General features: G+C 42.2%; 1 protein-coding gene across 11 annotated transcripts in view; it reads left to right on the top strand.

Moving 5' to 3' along the window:
• Window positions 1–17,651, top strand: part of LOC134219594 (tyrosine-protein phosphatase 10D) — a 131,102-nt gene that overhangs the window by 103,800 nt on the left and 9,651 nt on the right. For 5 of the 11 annotated variants that reach the window (XM_062698372.1, XM_062698376.1, XM_062698369.1 and 2 more), the window contains 7 exons: window positions 3,690–4,790; window positions 4,856–5,287; window positions 5,898–7,328; window positions 7,534–7,554; window positions 16,727–16,964; window positions 17,090–17,276; window positions 17,341–17,598. In XM_062698372.1, the coding sequence (XP_062554356.1) occupies window positions 3,690–4,790; window positions 4,856–5,287; window positions 5,898–7,328; window positions 7,534–7,554; window positions 16,727–16,964; window positions 17,090–17,276; window positions 17,341–17,598 (3,668 nt within the window). The remainder of the gene's footprint in view (window positions 1–3,689; window positions 4,791–4,855; window positions 5,288–5,897; window positions 7,329–7,533; window positions 7,555–16,726; window positions 16,965–17,089; window positions 17,277–17,340; window positions 17,599–17,651) is intronic. The other 6 variants (XM_062698380.1, XM_062698373.1, XM_062698379.1 and 3 more) reach the window with 2 other exon arrangements.

Below are 17,651 nucleotides of genomic sequence, written 5' to 3'. Positions count from 1 at the left end.
GTTTCTTTCGACATTTTGTTCCTTATTTTGACCTTTTGTCCGTCCGACAGCCGGCCAGCCAGCCGGGTTCCAACGTCCCTCCAGCTATTCCGTTGGAGCAAGGCCTCCGATGCCCTAACGACTCGCCACTCTCATCGCAATCTACACGCTCTAGTCTCCGGTGAACATTCGAAGACCACATGCTTCGACGTCTGCACACTCCGTGATCAACGGTAAGGTTGCGTGAGCGAACCGATGCATAAATACATGCTGAAGCAGCCGTGGCCGACGAAAGGTGCAAGTTTGTTTTTAAAGGTTGAGTCCACCTTCCTTTCCCCGTGGACTATCGGCAGCTTAGCTTCATTCATCTATCTTTAGATGGCGCCTAACGTCCTTCGAGTATCTCGCCGAAAGTGTCTCGCTCGTCATCATATTTGACACGTCGTCAGCTGACCTAACACAATACACAATACGCGGTACGAGGGTACATCTCTCCATCACGCCCTGCCCATACTGGTTTCGCCGAAGAGTTGGGCGAGCTCGTGAATCATCCTTCGCCGCCACACATTGTTCTCTTGTGCACCACCGAAGAAGGTCCTAAGCACGCGTCTTTCGAATACTCCATGCTTGATACATTTGGCGCGAGTGTGAATCTATTTTTACATCAGTTTCTTCTGGAGCCCGTAATAGGCCCGACATTCACAGATAATTTGCCTTCGAATTTCATGATAAATATTATTATCAGCCGTTAGCAAGGATCCATCGAAAGCATGTGCTTTATTTTTGAAGCATTTGCCACCAGTTCAACTTTTGTTGCTTCACGTTTAAAGCGGGTGTATCGATCTGACAAATGTTCCACCGACAATGTCTATAATATCCACGAAACAAACAAATTGACTGGACTTGTTGAAAATCGTACCCCGACTGATATGCCCGGCTCTACGCATGCCGCCTTCTAGAGCAATATTGGACAACAGGCACGAAAATGTCAATCACCTTGCCGAGGGATGCGAACAAACTGCAGTGTTCACCCGATCTTTTACCCAATTATGCCCACCATCCATCGTTACTTTCATCAATATTGTAAGCTTCCCGCAAATACTGTTCTCGTCCATGATTTTCCATAGGTCAACATACGCGATCTACACTGTCATATGCCGTGCAGTAAAGATCTAGTCCGTTGTTGTTGGTCACAGAGGCTGGAAGGTGATCTGTGATATCACTTTGAAGACGGTATTCAGGATGGTGATCGCTCAAATGTTCTAATGCTTCAGTTTGTTGCCTTCATTGAAGATAGAGCATATGAATCCTTACTTCTACTCCTCCAGTAGCTGTTCTGTCTCCCAGATTCTGACTTTTAGATTTTTCAGGCCTAACTTGATAAGTTCGGTTCCGATGTAATCCTTACCAGCTTCTTTGCTGTTCTAAAGCTGTTGGGTAACCTTCACTTCCCTGGGGGCTGGTTGGTTTCCATCGTCCGCTGAATTGACGTAGTCGTCTCCCCCGCTCCATAATTCAAGTGTTCCCCGAAGTGCCACTTACACCGATCACAAAATCCGTCAATATGCTCCCATCCCTGCATCTCTCGGCTCGGGGCACAAAGCCCTTGTGGGATGCGTTGAGCTTCTGTTGGCACTTGTGCGTTTCTTACGAACGGCACAGCTGTTTCATTTTCTCGCACACCGCTACTTCCAAGCGGCCTTTCTTCTCATGAAAGAGGGGTCTACTGTCCCCGTTTACGTCTATAGCATTCCAAGTTCCGGTCCCTTGCTACAGCGCGGTCGTCTGCGCTGTGCTTTTCTCATCCAGAATCTGTCTGTATTCTTCGTCAAACCAATGGTTGCGTCAACTTCGTCCTACATAGCCTACGTTGCTCTCCCCTGTGCCGCTTGGCTGTTTCAACTGTACTCCAGCAGTCCTCAAGGTGAGGGGGTGGGGGTGCATCGAGCGCACCCTCTTCCGGTAACGCTACTTTGAGATACTGCGCGTCTGGCAGTATGCTGGAAGTAGGTTCTGCGAATGGCCATATTCTTGGAGACGGTAAAATCAATTAGTAATAGGCCATTTTCGTTAGTCAGGCGGTAGGCCCTACACTTTGCAATAGTCGGTCTTAACTCCTCCTCTTTGCCAACCTGAGCGTTTAAATCTCCTATGATGATTGTGACGTCGTGGCTTACGCAGTTGTCGTACTCCCGTCCGAACTGCGCGTAGAATACGTCCTTATCACCATCAGTGCTTCCGAACTGTAGGCTGTGGACGTTGATAATACTAAAGTTGAAGTACCGGCCTGTGATTCTTAACTTGTACATTCTTTCAATGATAGGCCAGCACCCGCTCACGCACATCATCATGTAGTGGTACGAGGCCGAATACGCGGTCCTTCAGCATATCGGCGAGTTTGTGTGTGGCCCCGATGAAATTGAGAGGTATGCAATTCCACGTTCCTAGCTTCCAATTACAATTCCACGCACTAAATCCAAACATCGCTGTGGTCTTCGCCGATTGTTCCGGTCCATATTATGTCGTTGAGTATTCGTTGCATAGTTTTTTAATGGTTGGTTTCCTTGTCTTGACACCGAACCCCTTGAATATCCGTAAGACCATAGTGCATTGCTTAAAGTCCCTCGCTGGCAATGGAACCATGATATTAAGACACTGTTGTTTGCCGCACCTCCCTGGTGGACAGACGCTCGATCATAATTACTCCTCCGGAAATGAACAAACCCCGTTCCCTGTCAGCATACAACCAAAGTTCCCTTCGGGGTTGATTACCCCATCTTCCCGAAGGTTACTCGTACCCCGGCATGTACCGTGCCCGCCTCGTTTTATACCAAGACAAACTCGTGGTGGATGGCTAACATTTTCTCTCTTGAACCTATTCCTATAATATGTTCTTTGTCTACGACGACGTGTTGAAAGTAGTCCTCTCAAGTGTGATGTGAGTTTATTCCATCTTCTCAAGATTATGTGCCATAATATCAATGTCGTCGACGAAGTCCAGTATCTGAACGGATCATGTAAAAATCGTACCACTTGTGAGAGACCCTGCTCTTCGTATTTCCCCGTCCAGAACGATGTTAAATAGCAGGCACCAATTATTATCATGTTTCCATAATCCGTTCGCATTTACGCAGTATTTTCTGTGGAACATATGCACTATTCTTATTACCGTGCTTATTATTACCGACCGAAAAGTATTGATTTTCCATTTGATTTTGCTAGCATAAATAAGAGTGCCATTCGAACGCAAACGGGAGTACGGGGTAAGGGTTCTTTTGCAAATTACGTAACACAACATTTGATGATATTGGATCCCCTCTCTCCCCTCGTAACACTTTTCGTATGGAAGGTTTATTTTTGTTTGTATGGATTGTAACGCTCGGCCTAACCTCTCCCTCCTTCTAAAGCGTTTCGTAATTTGTGAAAGACACTAATGGATATTCTGCATTAGATCATGAATGTTTAGTATCATGGGTAGAACTAACACTAGTAAAATTCTGTACTTTCCGGGTTGACTGTGGAAGCTTCACTTAGTTATTAGGTATTCCAAAAAACATCGAAAACTAAGGTTAGAACTTGATTTGTACCACATAACTTCTGTAATAATTAAATAAAACCTCAAAGTTAACGAGCCAACTTATTGCACTATTTTAATTGCATTTAAAACGTTTTTTGAACTGTACTAATTTATCATCCTGTTATTTTCACAGAGCCCAACACGCCGGGGAAATTCATTGTGTGGTTCCGTAATGAAACCACTCTGCTGGTACTGTGGCAGCCACCGTACCCCGCTGGAATATACACGCACTACAAAGTATCCATCGAGCCACCGGATGCCTTGGGTAGTGTGCTGTATGTTCAAAAGGAAGGCGAACCTCCCGGACCTGCACAGGCAGCCTTCAAGGGACTTGTGCCCGGTCGGGCCTACAACATCTCGGTGCAGACAATGTCCGAGGATGAAATCTCTCTTCCTACTACGGCGCAGTACAGAACGGTACCGCTGAGGCCACTCAACGTCACTTTCGACAAGAAAACAATCACAGAGAACGCTTTCAAAGTCATGTGGGAAGCTCCCAAAGGTATTAGCGAATTTGACAAATATCAGGTCTCAGTGGCAGCAGCGCGACGCCAAGTTCAGGTGATGCGCAATGACAATGAAAATATGGCATGGTTAGAATTCAAAGACAGCTTAGAGCCTGGTAAAACATATCAGGTGGTCGTGAAGACCTTATCTGGAAAGGTCACGTCATGGCCCGCAACGGGTGAAGTCACTCTCAAACCATTGCCAGTAAAGAATCTCTACTCTTACACTGACAGTAAAACAGGAGTAATAACAATTACATGGAGCCCAGACGAAGCTAGTACTCAAGACGAATACAAAATCACCTATCATGAACTGGGCACAATCAATGGTGATTCAAGCACCATGAATACGGATAAGACCACCTTTGCGCTTGAATCACTACTACCTGGTCGAAATTATTCCATAACTGTGCAAGCGATTTCCAAAAAGATGGAATCAAACGAAACGACAATCTACGAAGTCACAAGGCCTTCGTCACCAATCATAGAGGATCTTAAATCTATCCGCGAAGGATTGAACATTAGTTGGAAGAGCGATGTAAACTCACGCCAGGAAAAATACGAGGTTACCTACACTCGCAACGATACCAACGATGGCAAAACTGTACTTACCACCGAATCTAGGCTAGTCTTTACAAATCTCTACCCTGGGGCTGGCTACGAAGTCAAAGTGTTCGCCGTGAGTCACGGACTCAGAAGCGAACCGCACTCATACTTCCAAGCAGTTTGTAAGTATCCAACGTACGCATTTTCTAAATAAAGTTTTAAAGCTAAATGTTTTGTCCAACCGTAGATCCAAACCCACCGCGCAACATGACAATCGAGAAAGTAACTAGTAATTCCGTCCTGGTGCACTGGAAACCACCGGAACGATCCGAATTCACCGAATATTCCATCCGCTATCGCACCGAGAGCGAAAAACAATGGATTCGACTGCCATCGGTAAAGGCAACCGAAGCGGACGTGACGGATATGACCCCGGGTGAGAAATACACCATCCAGGTCAATACCGTCAGCTATGGAGTGGAAAGCCCGAACCCCCAGCAGGTTAATCAAACCGTACGGCCCAATCCGGTGTCCAACATTGCACCACTGGCTGATTCCAATAATATTACGCTGGAATGGCCCCGGCCGGAGGGTCGCGTGGAGACCTACATTATACATTGGTGGCCCACGGAGTTCCCGGATCAGATTTTCGACAAGAATGTGTCCGAAGTCAACACAAGTAAGTTTTCATTATATCGATTAACACTAAAGATATTTCCATCGATCAGAAAATTCAACGGTAAATTTGAACTAAATTAATTGAGAGTTCCTCGTATGTATATCTTTGCGTTTTACATTTCACACTAGCCTCACTGAAGAGACGATTTCTTGTTGTGGGGTTCGGGATGGAATAAGTTGCATGTTCCACGAAATCCTGCATTCCCGTTTTTTGTTAGGAAAATTATTTAAAGCTTTTTTATTAGTGGAATGTCTTCACTTGTCATAAAACTAGTTAGCAGCCCTTGGCTGGGTCGTCGGGTTAGAATTTCAAACGAATGATGTCTTTCGACTCAGCGCCACCCTCATGAGTAACCCGGAGTTAGATATGGGGAAGGTATTCGTTGGTTCAGGATTCGGCTGTAATTTGGCCAAATCAATTTTCTCACTTCACAAGATGCAGCTAGCGGGGTATCTCGTTCCAGTGCATCATCATCGCCAAAAATTGTCTTCTTCAGCTAAAAAAGATATAAATCAGCTAGTTTTTCTCTAAAGTCTAGATCGTATAAAACAATTTATTTTTTCCCTAATCTATAAGCCTTCATTATTAACCAGCCTACCCTCTTTTTCAGTTTTCCCATACCCGGGAAGTTTGGGCGACGACGACAAACTCTCGGAAGAACCACCTACTGTTCGCATTCTGATTGGAGATCTGATGTCCGGTGTCATGTACAACTTTAAAATTCAAACCGTATCATATGATTTGACGAGTGATGTTACCAAGCTTCAAACGCGCACAATGCCGCTTATCCAATCCGAGGTGTTGATCGTCAACAACGTGCAAATGCGTGATACAGTTACACTGAGCTACACACCCACTCCGCAGCAGTCATCCAAATTCGACCTCTACCGGTTCTCCCTCGGTGATATAAACATTCCAGACAAAGAAAAACTGGCCAACGACACAGACCGAAAGGTTACTTTCACCGGCCTTATACCCGGTCGATTGTACAATATTACCGTTTGGACAGTCAGTGGAGGCGTTGCAAGTCAACCGATTCAGCGGCAAGACCGAATGTATCCGGATCCGATAACCGAACTCAATGCCAGCAACATCACTGATACGGATATCATGTTAAACTGGGACATACCGAAGGGCGAATACAATGCGTTTGAAATCCAATACCTCAAAAACGATTCTCATTATGTGCAGAATTTTACCGTGAACAATCACATCACAATTACCGATCTTAAGCCGCATCGTAACTACACATTCACCGTAGTGGTCCGTTCTGGGACCGAGTCAAGTGTACTGCGGAGCAGTCTTCCAGTATCCGCCAACTTCCAAACCAAGGAATCGGTTCCTGGACGAGTAGATAAGTTCGCACCCATTGATATACAACCTAGTGAAATTATGTTCGAATGGTCTCTTCCGTCGAACGAACAAAACGGAATAATCAGACAGTTCACCATCACTTACGGGCTGGATGGGTCACAACACACTCAAGCAAAAGACTTTAAACCTTCGGAATTACGTGGAACAATCAAAACGTTACTGCCAGGAAAAACTTACATTTTCCGCATTCAGGCAAGAACCGCCATTGGGTACGGCCCAGAACAAATGTGGAAGCAGAAGATGCCTATTTTGGCTCCACCGAAACCGGAAACGCAGGTCGTCCCAACCGAAGTCGGTAGCAGTGCAACCACCATCGAGATCCGCTTCCGAAAGCATTATTTCAGCGACCAAAATGGAGTGGTTACCACCTACACCATCATCATAGCCGAGGACGATAGCAAGAACGCATCGGGCCTGGAGATGCCCAGTTGGTACGATGTGCAATCGTACAGTGTGTGGCCTCCGTATCAGGTGATTGAACCGTACTACCCCTTCAAGAATAGTTCGGTAGAGGACTTTACCATCGGTACGGAGAATTGCGACACTCGGAAGTCGGGGTACTGCAACGGGCCGCTAAAGTCAGGAACTACATACAAAGTGAAGGTTAGGGCCTTTACCGCACCGGATAAATTCACCGACACGGCATATAGCTATCCCATTCGAACAGGTAAGGAAACCGCTTATTTATTTATTTAATTTGTAAACAGAGACAAATTAAATCAAGATTTCATGTCAATTTGATTATTGGAAAATGATAAAGATAAAGATATACATATTTCTAATGCTCATCGGTTGACGCGAAATCATTTCATTTCGACAAATGAATAACGTTTTTGAAATATTTATCCTATGCTTTCGACAAAAAATAATAGCAGGATTGCTATCAGCAAACGGTAAGCACCTAAAAAATCAACCTTATTCTGGTTTACGATGAGTTCAATTAGTTTGAATTCTTTTCCAACAAAATTTTACTTCATCCCAACGTAAACGAAAATAAGGTTAAATGTGTTGACTTGTTTTTGTACCATTTCACTACAGCGCCAAATAACAACGCATGAAAGAGTCACCTCATAATTACAATTCAACTAATAGGGTGTTAATAGCTTAATTGAGGCTACGAGATTTATCACTAGAAAACATATATCTTGAAATAATTCGTCAGATCCATTATTCCCATGGAACAAATCTCAAATCTTGTAAGTCATATTTTTAAAACATACAGGGGATGGACAAAATAATTAGGATAGGCAAATTTTGGGTAAAATTAGATGTGTTGTAACTATCTTAGTTATCATCCGATTTTGACAATTCAGGCATGCCCGAAATAGAAAATTAATGCAGTTTGACGGTATGTCCATGGAACCGACTATGGCCAACGGATTCCGGAGATATTCCGGGTTTTTCGGAGGTAGGTTCAAAACCGTAAATTTGAGGTGGATATTAGAAGAAGTTGTGGTTAAAAATTGAATAATATTAGTAACCACAAATGAAGAAGGGCTCTTGCTGATTGGAACCATATATTTAGATTTGGAATCGGACCAGAATCAAGTGAGATATGGCCATTTCTTTAAAATCGGTTCCGATCGATACTTATCAAAGGGGTCAGGCCACAATTTCATTTGAATCTCGTTTTTTGATAGATGGTCCACTATGATTTTATACTAGAAGGCCTCTAATGTGTCAAGAATGAAAAACCAATTGAATAAACGGATCCTGGAGTCGCTGGGATGTCCCCGGGGAACCTGTGAATGGGGACATTTAAGTTTTAGCACCAAAATCAGTCATTCGACGGCTCTTTTTTCATGGTTTTCGATCAGAAAGCGAAGTATGAATATATAATGGTCTGTTGACGGATCTGACCGCTTCCAGGATCAACAGATTGGCCCCGGGGAACCTGTTGAAGGGGACATTTTAGTTTTACCACCAAAACCAGTCGTTCGACGGCTCTTTTTTCATGGTTTTCGATCAGGAAGCGAAGTATGAATATAAAATGGTCCATTGCCGACTCTGGCCGCTTTCAGGATCTACGGATTGGCCCCGGGGAACCTGTGGAAGGGGACATTTTAGTTTTACCACCAAAACCAGTCATTCGACGGCTCTTTTTTCATGGTTTTCGATCAGGAAGCGAAGTATGAATATAAAATGGTCCATTGACAGCTCTGACCACTTCCAGGATCTACGGATTGGCCCCGGGAAACCTGTTGAAGGGGACATTTTAGTTTTACCACCAAAACCAGTCGTTCGACGGCTCTTTTTTCGTTGTTTTCGATCAGGAAGCGAAGTATGAATATAAAATGGTCCATTGTCGTTTCTGGCCGCTTTCAGGATCTACGGATTGGCCCCGGGGAACCTGTTGAAGGGGACATTTTAGTCTTACCACCAAAACCAGTCGTTCGTCGGCTCTTTTTTCATGGTTTTCGATCAGGAAACGAAGTATGAATATAAAATGGTCCATTGTCGGCTCTGACCGTTTCCAGAATCTACGGATTGGCCCCGGGGAACCTGTGGAAAGGAGACATTTTAGTTTTAGCACAAAAACCAGCCATTCGACAGCTCTTCATTCATGGTTTTCGATCAGGAAGCGAAGTACGAAAATAAACTGGATCATTGACGGCCCTGACCGCTTCCAGGACCCAAGGATTGCCCCCGGGAACCTGTGGAAGGGAACATATAAGTTTTACAGTCAAACCTCCATGAGTCGATATTGAAGGGACCATCGACTCACGGAAATATCGACATGTGGAATAGGCAATCTTTGGAAATCTGTTTTAAGGGACCATCACAGTAACCAAGAAAATATTTTTTAATATGGGATAATTTGCTTCCATGAGTCGATATCGAGTCATAGAGCATCGACTCATGGAGGTTTGACTGTAGCACCAAAACCAGTCATTCGACGGTTCTTTTTTCATGGTTTTCGATCAGGAAGCAAAGTATAAATATAAAAGGACCATTGACAGCTTTGACCGCTTCCTGGACCTAATGGTTGCCACCGAGGAACCTGTGGAAGAGGACATTTTAGTTTTTACACCAAAATCAATCATTCGACAGCTCTTCTTTGATATAAGCAAAGTATGAATATAAAATTGACCATTGATGACTCTGACCGCTCTCAGGACCTACAGATTCCCCCCGGAAAACCAGTGGAAAGGAACATTTAAGTTGCAGCACCAAAACCAATAACTCGATGATTTTTTTTTTCGTGATTTTTGATCAGAAAGCGAAGTATGAGTATAAATTGAACCATTAATGCATCTGACCGCTTCCATGACTTACGGATTGCCCCCGGGGAACTGTGGAAGGGGACATTTTAGTTTTAGCACAAAAATCACCTACGGATAGCTCACGGGGAACCTGCCTACTTCATACTTCGCTTCCTGATCCAAAGCCATGAAAACAGAGCTGTTGTATGACTAGTTTTGGTGCTGAAACTAAAATGTCCCCTTCCACAGGTTGGTCCCTTTTATATTCATTTCTCGATTACTAATCGAAACCACTATAAGAGAGCCGACGAATGACTGGTTTTGATGCTTAAAATAAAATGTCCCCTTCCACAGATTCTCCAGGAGCAATCCGTGGGTCTTGAATTCATACTTCACTTCCTGATCGAAAATCGAATGACTGGTTTTAGTGCTAAAACTAAAATGTCCTCATACACAGGTTCCTCGGGGGCAATCAGTAGGTCCTGGAAGCGGTCAGAGCCGTAAATGGTCATTTTTAATTCATATTTCGCTTCCTGGTCGAAATCCATGAAAAAAAGCATTCGAATGACTGGGTTTGATGCTAAAACTAAAATGTCCCCTTGCACAGGTTCCCCGGGGCCAATCCGTAGATCCTGGAAGCGGTCAGAGCCGTTAATGGACCATTTTATATTCATACTTTGCTTCCTGATCGAAAACCATGGAAAAAGAGCCGTCGAATGACTGGTTTTGGTGGTAAAACTAAAATGTCCCCTTCCACAGGTTCCCCGGGGCCGATCCGTAGGTCCTGGAAGCGCTAAGAATCGTAAATTGACCATTTTATATTCATACTTTGCTTCCTGATCGAAAACCATGAAAAAAGAACCGTCGAATGACTGGTTTTGGTGGTAAAACTAAAATGTCCCCTTCCACAGGTTCCCCGGGGCCAATCCGTAGGTCTTGAAAGCGGTCAGGGCCGTCAATGGAATTTTTTATATTCATGCTTCGCTTCCTGATCGAAAACCATGAAAAAAGAGCCTTCGAACGACTGGTTTTGGTGGTAAAACTAAAATGTCCCCTTCCACAGGTTCCCCGGGGCCAATCCGTAGATCCTGGAAGCGGTCAGAGCCGTCAATGGACCATTTTATATTCATACTTCGCTTCCTGATCGAAAACCATGGAAAAAGAACCGTCGAACGACTGGTTTTGGTGGTAAAACTAAAATGTCCCCTTCCACAGGTTCCCCGGGGCCGATCCGTAGGTCCTGGAAGCGCTAAGAATCGTAAATTGACCATTTTATATTCATACTTCGCTTCCTGATCGAAAACCATGAAAAAAGAGCCGTCGAATGACTGATTTTGGTGCAAAAATTTAAATGTCCCCATTCACAGGTTCCCCGGGGACATCCCAGCGACTCCAGGATCCGTTTATTCAATTGGTTTTTCATTCTTGACACATTAGAGGCCTTCTAGAATAAAATCATAGTGGACCATCTATCAAAAAGCGAGATTCAAACGAAGTTGTGGCCTGACCCCTTTGATAAGTATCGATCGGAACCGATTTTAAAGAAATGGCCATATCTCACTTGATTCTTGTCCGATTCCAAATCTCAATATATGGTTCCAATCAGCAAGAGCCCTTCTTCATTTGTGGTTACTAATATTATTCAATTTTTAACCACAACTTCTTCTAATATCCACCTCAAATTTACGGTTTTGAACCTACCTCCGAAAAACCCGGAATATCTCCGGAATCCGTTGGCCATAGTCGGTTCCATGGACATACCGTCAAACTGCATTAATTTTCTAGTTCGGGCATGCCTGAATTGTCAAAATCGGATGATAACTAAGATAGTTACAACACATCTAATTTTACCCAAAATTTGCCTATCCTAATTATTTTGTCCATCCCCTGTAGGGTATGACGGGCCAAGATGGGTCGCCTTAGGCGAAGCCTCAATGCCTCAAACCAAAAACATTTTCATTTGCCTTTTTAACAAAGATCTAGAAAAAGGTTAAATCTGTATGCCAAGGTTATAAAATAACGAAAATTCCAATTTTTACTTTTTGCCTTTCTCGTACAACAAAGTTGTACCGAAAGGCTATCATTTCACTCCAAGAACGAACTTTTTATAGAAGGCCCGGAGACCCATAGTGTTATATACCAATCGACTCAGCTCAACGAACTGAGCACATGTCCGTCTGTCCGTGTGTATGTATGTGTGTATGTGTGTGTGTATGTGTGTGCGTATGTGTGTGCACAAAAGCTAAGAAAAACATTAGACAACTTTTCATATAGTAATCCTTGACCGATTTTCTCGCAACAAGTTTTATTCGACAGAAGGCAAAGTCTAGTTGATCACTATTGAATCACTATTGATAAAGATCGACCGTTGCGTTTGATAGTTATAAAGAAAATGGTACATCGAACCGAACTATATAAGCGCCATATAAGGTTGGTGTCTTGACTAAATACGAGAAAGGCAGTATCACTACTCGGTGAATTAAGTTGGGTTTTTTATCTTTCTTATTTCATTTCACCCATTTTTACAGCTAAAAAAAAATATTAGCTAGGGTGCCAAAATAGCATCTAATGTTTTTATCAGGGTTCGGATTTCTCACTTACTCACGCGACAACAGTTCTTTCCACCATCCATTTTATCCGGATAAATAACAGTGCGATAAACTCCGGCACAAGCGGTGGTGCGAAAAATTGTTATCCTTTTTTGCATGTTTCGCGAAAATCAAATGCTGCTTACTTTGCCTCTCCAAACTGATTGAATCTGACGATGCGCCACTAGAGGTAGAAGTTTCAATACAGCAGTTTTTCTCTTCGTTTCCAATTAGTTCAGGTGGTGACGTGTTTATAGTGGGCGCTCTAAACGGTTTTGGGTTCGAATCCCATTGCGGTCCTAAATTTTTATAAATATGCTTTGTAAAACGTGTGTGCACGAATTTAATCACCCGCCATTCCCAGACCCCAAAATAGATGGCTAAGGGCCAATTTCTTCACCTTCGCTTAACTCTTAAGCGGTGCTTACCCATACGTTTAAACCTGGTTTAAGGCTTAAGCGGAGGTGAAGAAATTGACCCTAAGAGACAAATCTGCAGTAAGCGGAGGATTTTTAGTGTTTTATAAGAGCCAGAGATTAGGGTGGCGTAAAGTATTTGATAAATCATGGAAATCGTCCGTCAATATTGTGAAGTTGCAATTTTCCCAAAGAAATGGTTCTTCATTCAGTGCCTATGCGAAACGGCATGCCTATACCTAGCTATGATGGTCGTTGACTCAAAAACAAAACCGAATGTAGTGTCAATTGCTTCCGTGGGACCCGATCAATTGCGTGGGACCCGACAAAATAGCCTGTTACACTGACGCCTAACGTGGGGCGCCAATGTAACAAGATTTCATTCAAATATTGAGATACACAATCAACATGAAACAAATAGCAAATTAGTCGTGAGAGTAATGTGACCAGCAAACATCCTGCGAAACGCGAAACGCCTATCTGGATTGCGCCAGTGCACAATGGTTCGAGAGCAGCCAAAACCTCAAAAATCGAAATTCGTGTTTCCGTCGGAATTATATTTTTCTCATTTTATAGAATACTTACGTGATTCAAATTCAAAATTTGAAGTAGTTTTGTTGAGTTTTGACTTTGTTACATCATTTTGAATTCAACATGAATGCTGAATTTCGAATAAAAACGCTGTTTGACAACGCGTTCGCACGGCTTCAATTACATCGCTAACCCCACTATTATTTCAAGACTGCATTGTCAGGGTCTTAAATAATATGTCTATGTCAAATATAGGTGACAGAACTCAACTTAAGTTAACTTTAAATACAAAATTAATTAAAATACTCCCATTTTTCAGATTGAAGTTCTTCAAAAGTATAGGCGCCGATGAGTGCTTGCAATGATTCTATGCTCATTACAAAGCTTAAAGCAATAGCTTTCTATTAATCACTATTTTGTTTTGCGAAAAGTTGCGATAAGCTGTTTTTTTAACCGTTTAGTTCGAAATGTACATAGTATTTTTGATCTATTTCTAACTAAAACCTTACAAATGCGCATTTTTTGTTCACAAGAACCTTAAAAATGCCTTTTTTTAATTATTTGATTGAAGTTGAAACGTTTGATATAATTATATAACATTTAAAACATGTGTAATGAAAGCGATAATTCAATGACGGAATCATTTGTATACTTTTATTTGAATATTTTTATTGCTGTAAATGAAATGATTGAGTAGTTTTCTTCCCAAACTGCTAAAAGACAACACACAAAATTTCTTACTTCCAAAACTTTCTCCTGACATCCGCGAATCTACGTATTTTAGATTTCTTTCAAATGAATTTTATTGTCTGGATTTTGTTTATGTCTAATAATCCGAATTGCGTAATCATGCTGAAAACTTTTCTAAAGCAGAAAATGAAATGAAAATTCTTAGTATTTTTCAGCAAATTGGCATTGTTCAATACTTTGCCATTAAAGTGATTCTACATATCAAGAGTTTCAAGTTTAAATGTTTGAGCTGTAACACACTCTTCTTGGCAGCAATAGAGAATGTTTGCACTGAGCAATAGAGTATGTTGGTACTGAGATTTGAACTGAAAAGCAGTCATATTTGTGAAAATAGTTATTCTACTAGTGCTCATAATTAAAGAAAAGACAGATACCTTGAAATGAGCAAAAAAGAAAGCCTGTTTCGAATCAAGATTATAAAGAATACAAATGTAAGTATACAGTTGCAATGAAAGCTGTTCGTTTGTCGTTCAAATTAATTGATTCAATTCAAATACAACATTTTGGCAAAAATATTCCATAATGGAGGATGTTCCGAATAAAATTATTTGTTTTGTCCTAGCACAGCATAAAATTATTTGTTTTGTCTTGTCTTAGCACAGTATTCAGCAAATAAGACTTTCGATAAGAAAATTATTAATAGCTTTTTTGTGGAATATCTTCACTTGTCATAAAACGAGTTAGTACCGCTTAGTACTATCCCATTTAATTCCACCACTTGAGTCAAGTGAGAGACACTGAAGACGGCCTTACTGTTAAAGTCGAAATACGGTTCTGTAAAGTAACAATCAAGTGGTGGAATGAAATGGAATAGTACTAACTAGTTTTATAGCAAGTGAGATAGTCTTTGTTGCGAAACGATCTGTTTTCAAAAGGCGAATTTAGCAGTAAAATGAAAGTATTCACTACCCCAGGGATGCCAAAAACACGGCTGTATATTGCCAAAGTAGAGCTCCAACACCCATCTTTAAGTCTGGATGTGATAAAGATCATCAAAAAACCGCAATACAAACATAAAACCTATTTTTAGGGACATTTTGAGGTTTTGGCCAACCTTTGTTCTGGAGCGAACCACTGTGCAGTGGCTTGAAAATGGATCTTCCAAAAGTGCATCTCGCATAGATTTTGGCCCGAAAAATGGGAAAATATTTGTAAGGCTGTATGAATTGTAATAAATTTGTGAAACGAAGTTGAAAAATGCAGCGGGACGCCTGGTCACATTACGTTAGAGCAGCGGTTCTCAACCTGGGGTACATGTACTCCTGGGGGTACCTTCGCTGGCTCTAGGGGGTACCTCGGACAAAAATGCGTAATGGCGGACGTATTAATTCCAATCGAAACTCATTAATACAGTTTCGATAATTGTGATTTTTTTATTGTAGCCTCCGTTTAAGACGCATGAAGGCTTTTTTTTTCAGATAAGCTCAGTTGCTTCGTTGCAAAAGGATTAGAAGCATCCTTCTACGCTTCTTGGAAGTCTTCTTTCAAGCAGCTCAAAGGCCTCCTTTCAATAGATGGAGAACAGCTTTCAGGAGACTTGGAAGCCTACTTTCAAGTGGCCTGCAAGCCTCCTTTCAAAAGACTCGGAAACCTTATTTCAAGAGGCTCGGAAGCTTTCTTTCAAGAAGCTCAGAAGCCTCCTCTCAAAAGGCTCGGAAGCCTCCTTTCAAGAGGCTCGAAAGCCTCGGAAAGCTCCTTTCAAAAGGCTCGGAAGCCTCCTTTCAATAGGCTCGAAAGCCTTCTTTCAAGAGGCTCGAAAGCCTCCTTTCGAGAGGCTCGAAAGCTTCCTTTCAAGAGGCTCGGAAGCCTTCTTTCAAGAGGCTCGGAAGCCTCCTTTCAAGAGGCCCGAAAGCTTTTTTCAAAAGTCTCAGAAGCGTCTTTTCAAGATGCAAAGGCCACCCTCTTTTTAAGTGGCTCGAAAGCCGCCATTTAAGAGGCTCAGAAGCCTCTTATCAAGAGACGCGGAAGCCTTTTTTCATGAGGAGTACCTCAATTAATGAAAAAGTTTGAAGGGGTACTTCTCAAGAAAAATGTTGAGAACCGCTGCGTTAGAGCAGCCCCACGTTAGGCACCAGTGTAACAAGTTTTCATACAAACATAAAGATACACAATCAACATGAAACATTTAACGATTTAAAAAAATGCTTTTTATTTCTTGGTGCCCTGAGAGAGACGGCTGTACATTTTGGAGCCTCCACAAACTGTCGGCCTCAGGGCCCCCTTTCGGCTAAATCCGGCCCTGCCCGGAACATAGGCAGTTACCTTTGATTGGACCGTAAACTATATGTAGACTGAATGTTTGATTGATAAAATCTTCGGTAAAACTTAAATATCCACTGTACCCTTCGTAACTACGCAGTTAAATCCTTTTTTTGTGGACCGTTGAACCATATTATTTATTGTTGAAGTTCCTTAGTCAAAATGTGTGTAAGTTTCATTATAAATGGGTTCCCATAATAAAATTATCAAAATTAAGATACTGCATAAATCCATTGCAACTTTATTGCATATGTAAATGTCTTCTTGTGTTCTTGAAAAACTATCAAGCATGAATTGAACCAAATTCTACAATTCCAGCACAAGACAACACATCATTGATCGTTTCGATAACGGTTCCATTGTTCATCATCTTCCTGCTCGTTGGCACCATTTTGTTTCTACGCCGGCGACGCCACTCGGGCCGCAAGAAAACCACCGAACAGCGTGCAAATGACAATATGTCTCTACCAGATAGCACAATTGAAACAAGCCGTCCAGTACTTGTGAAGAATTTTGCCGAGCACTATCGGATGATGTCGGCCGATTCTGATTTTAGGTTAGTAGATTTAAAAAAAAAAACTTATTATTTATTGAGCACAATTCTGACTCAAGTACTCTCAGCAAATGGCGATCTCATAAACTCTTGGTGTTAATAGTGACCTCCATTTTCCACTTTTGCAGATTTAGTGAAGAATTTGAAGAACTGAAACACATTGGAAGGGACCAACCATGCACATTTGCGGACCTACCGTGCAATAGACCTAAGAATCGTTTCACCAACATTTTACCATATGACCACTCTAGGTTTAAACTTCAACCCGTGGACGATGAAGAAGGGTCTGACTATATCAACGCAAATTACGTTCCGGTATGAACAATTGGATGTTCAGAATAAGTTAACTTGCTAAAAAAAACTCTGATCATTTTCACAGGGTCACAATTCACCACGTGAGTTCATCGTTACGCAAGGGCCCTTACACTCGACGCGGGACGACTTCTGGCGCATGTGCTGGGAGAGCAATTCCCGTGCAATTGTGATGCTAACGCGAACCTTCGAAAAAGGTCGTGAAAAATGTGACCACTACTGGCCACACGATACCGTACCAGTGTACTACGGTGACATCAAAGTGACGCTGCTTAATGACAGTCACTATCCGGACTGGGTCATCACGGAGTTCATGATGACGAGGGTGTGTACAACAAAACGCTCTTCAGTTTGTATCACAGTTTTTAATGATTGAAC

This window comes from Armigeres subalbatus, chromosome 3 (genome assembly GCF_024139115.2).
Source record: "Armigeres subalbatus isolate Guangzhou_Male chromosome 3, GZ_Asu_2, whole genome shotgun sequence".
Taxonomy (NCBI): domain Eukaryota; kingdom Metazoa; phylum Arthropoda; class Insecta; order Diptera; family Culicidae; genus Armigeres; species Armigeres subalbatus.
Note: the sequence above shows the minus strand (reverse complement) of the source record. Positions and strands in the feature narration are given on the sequence as shown.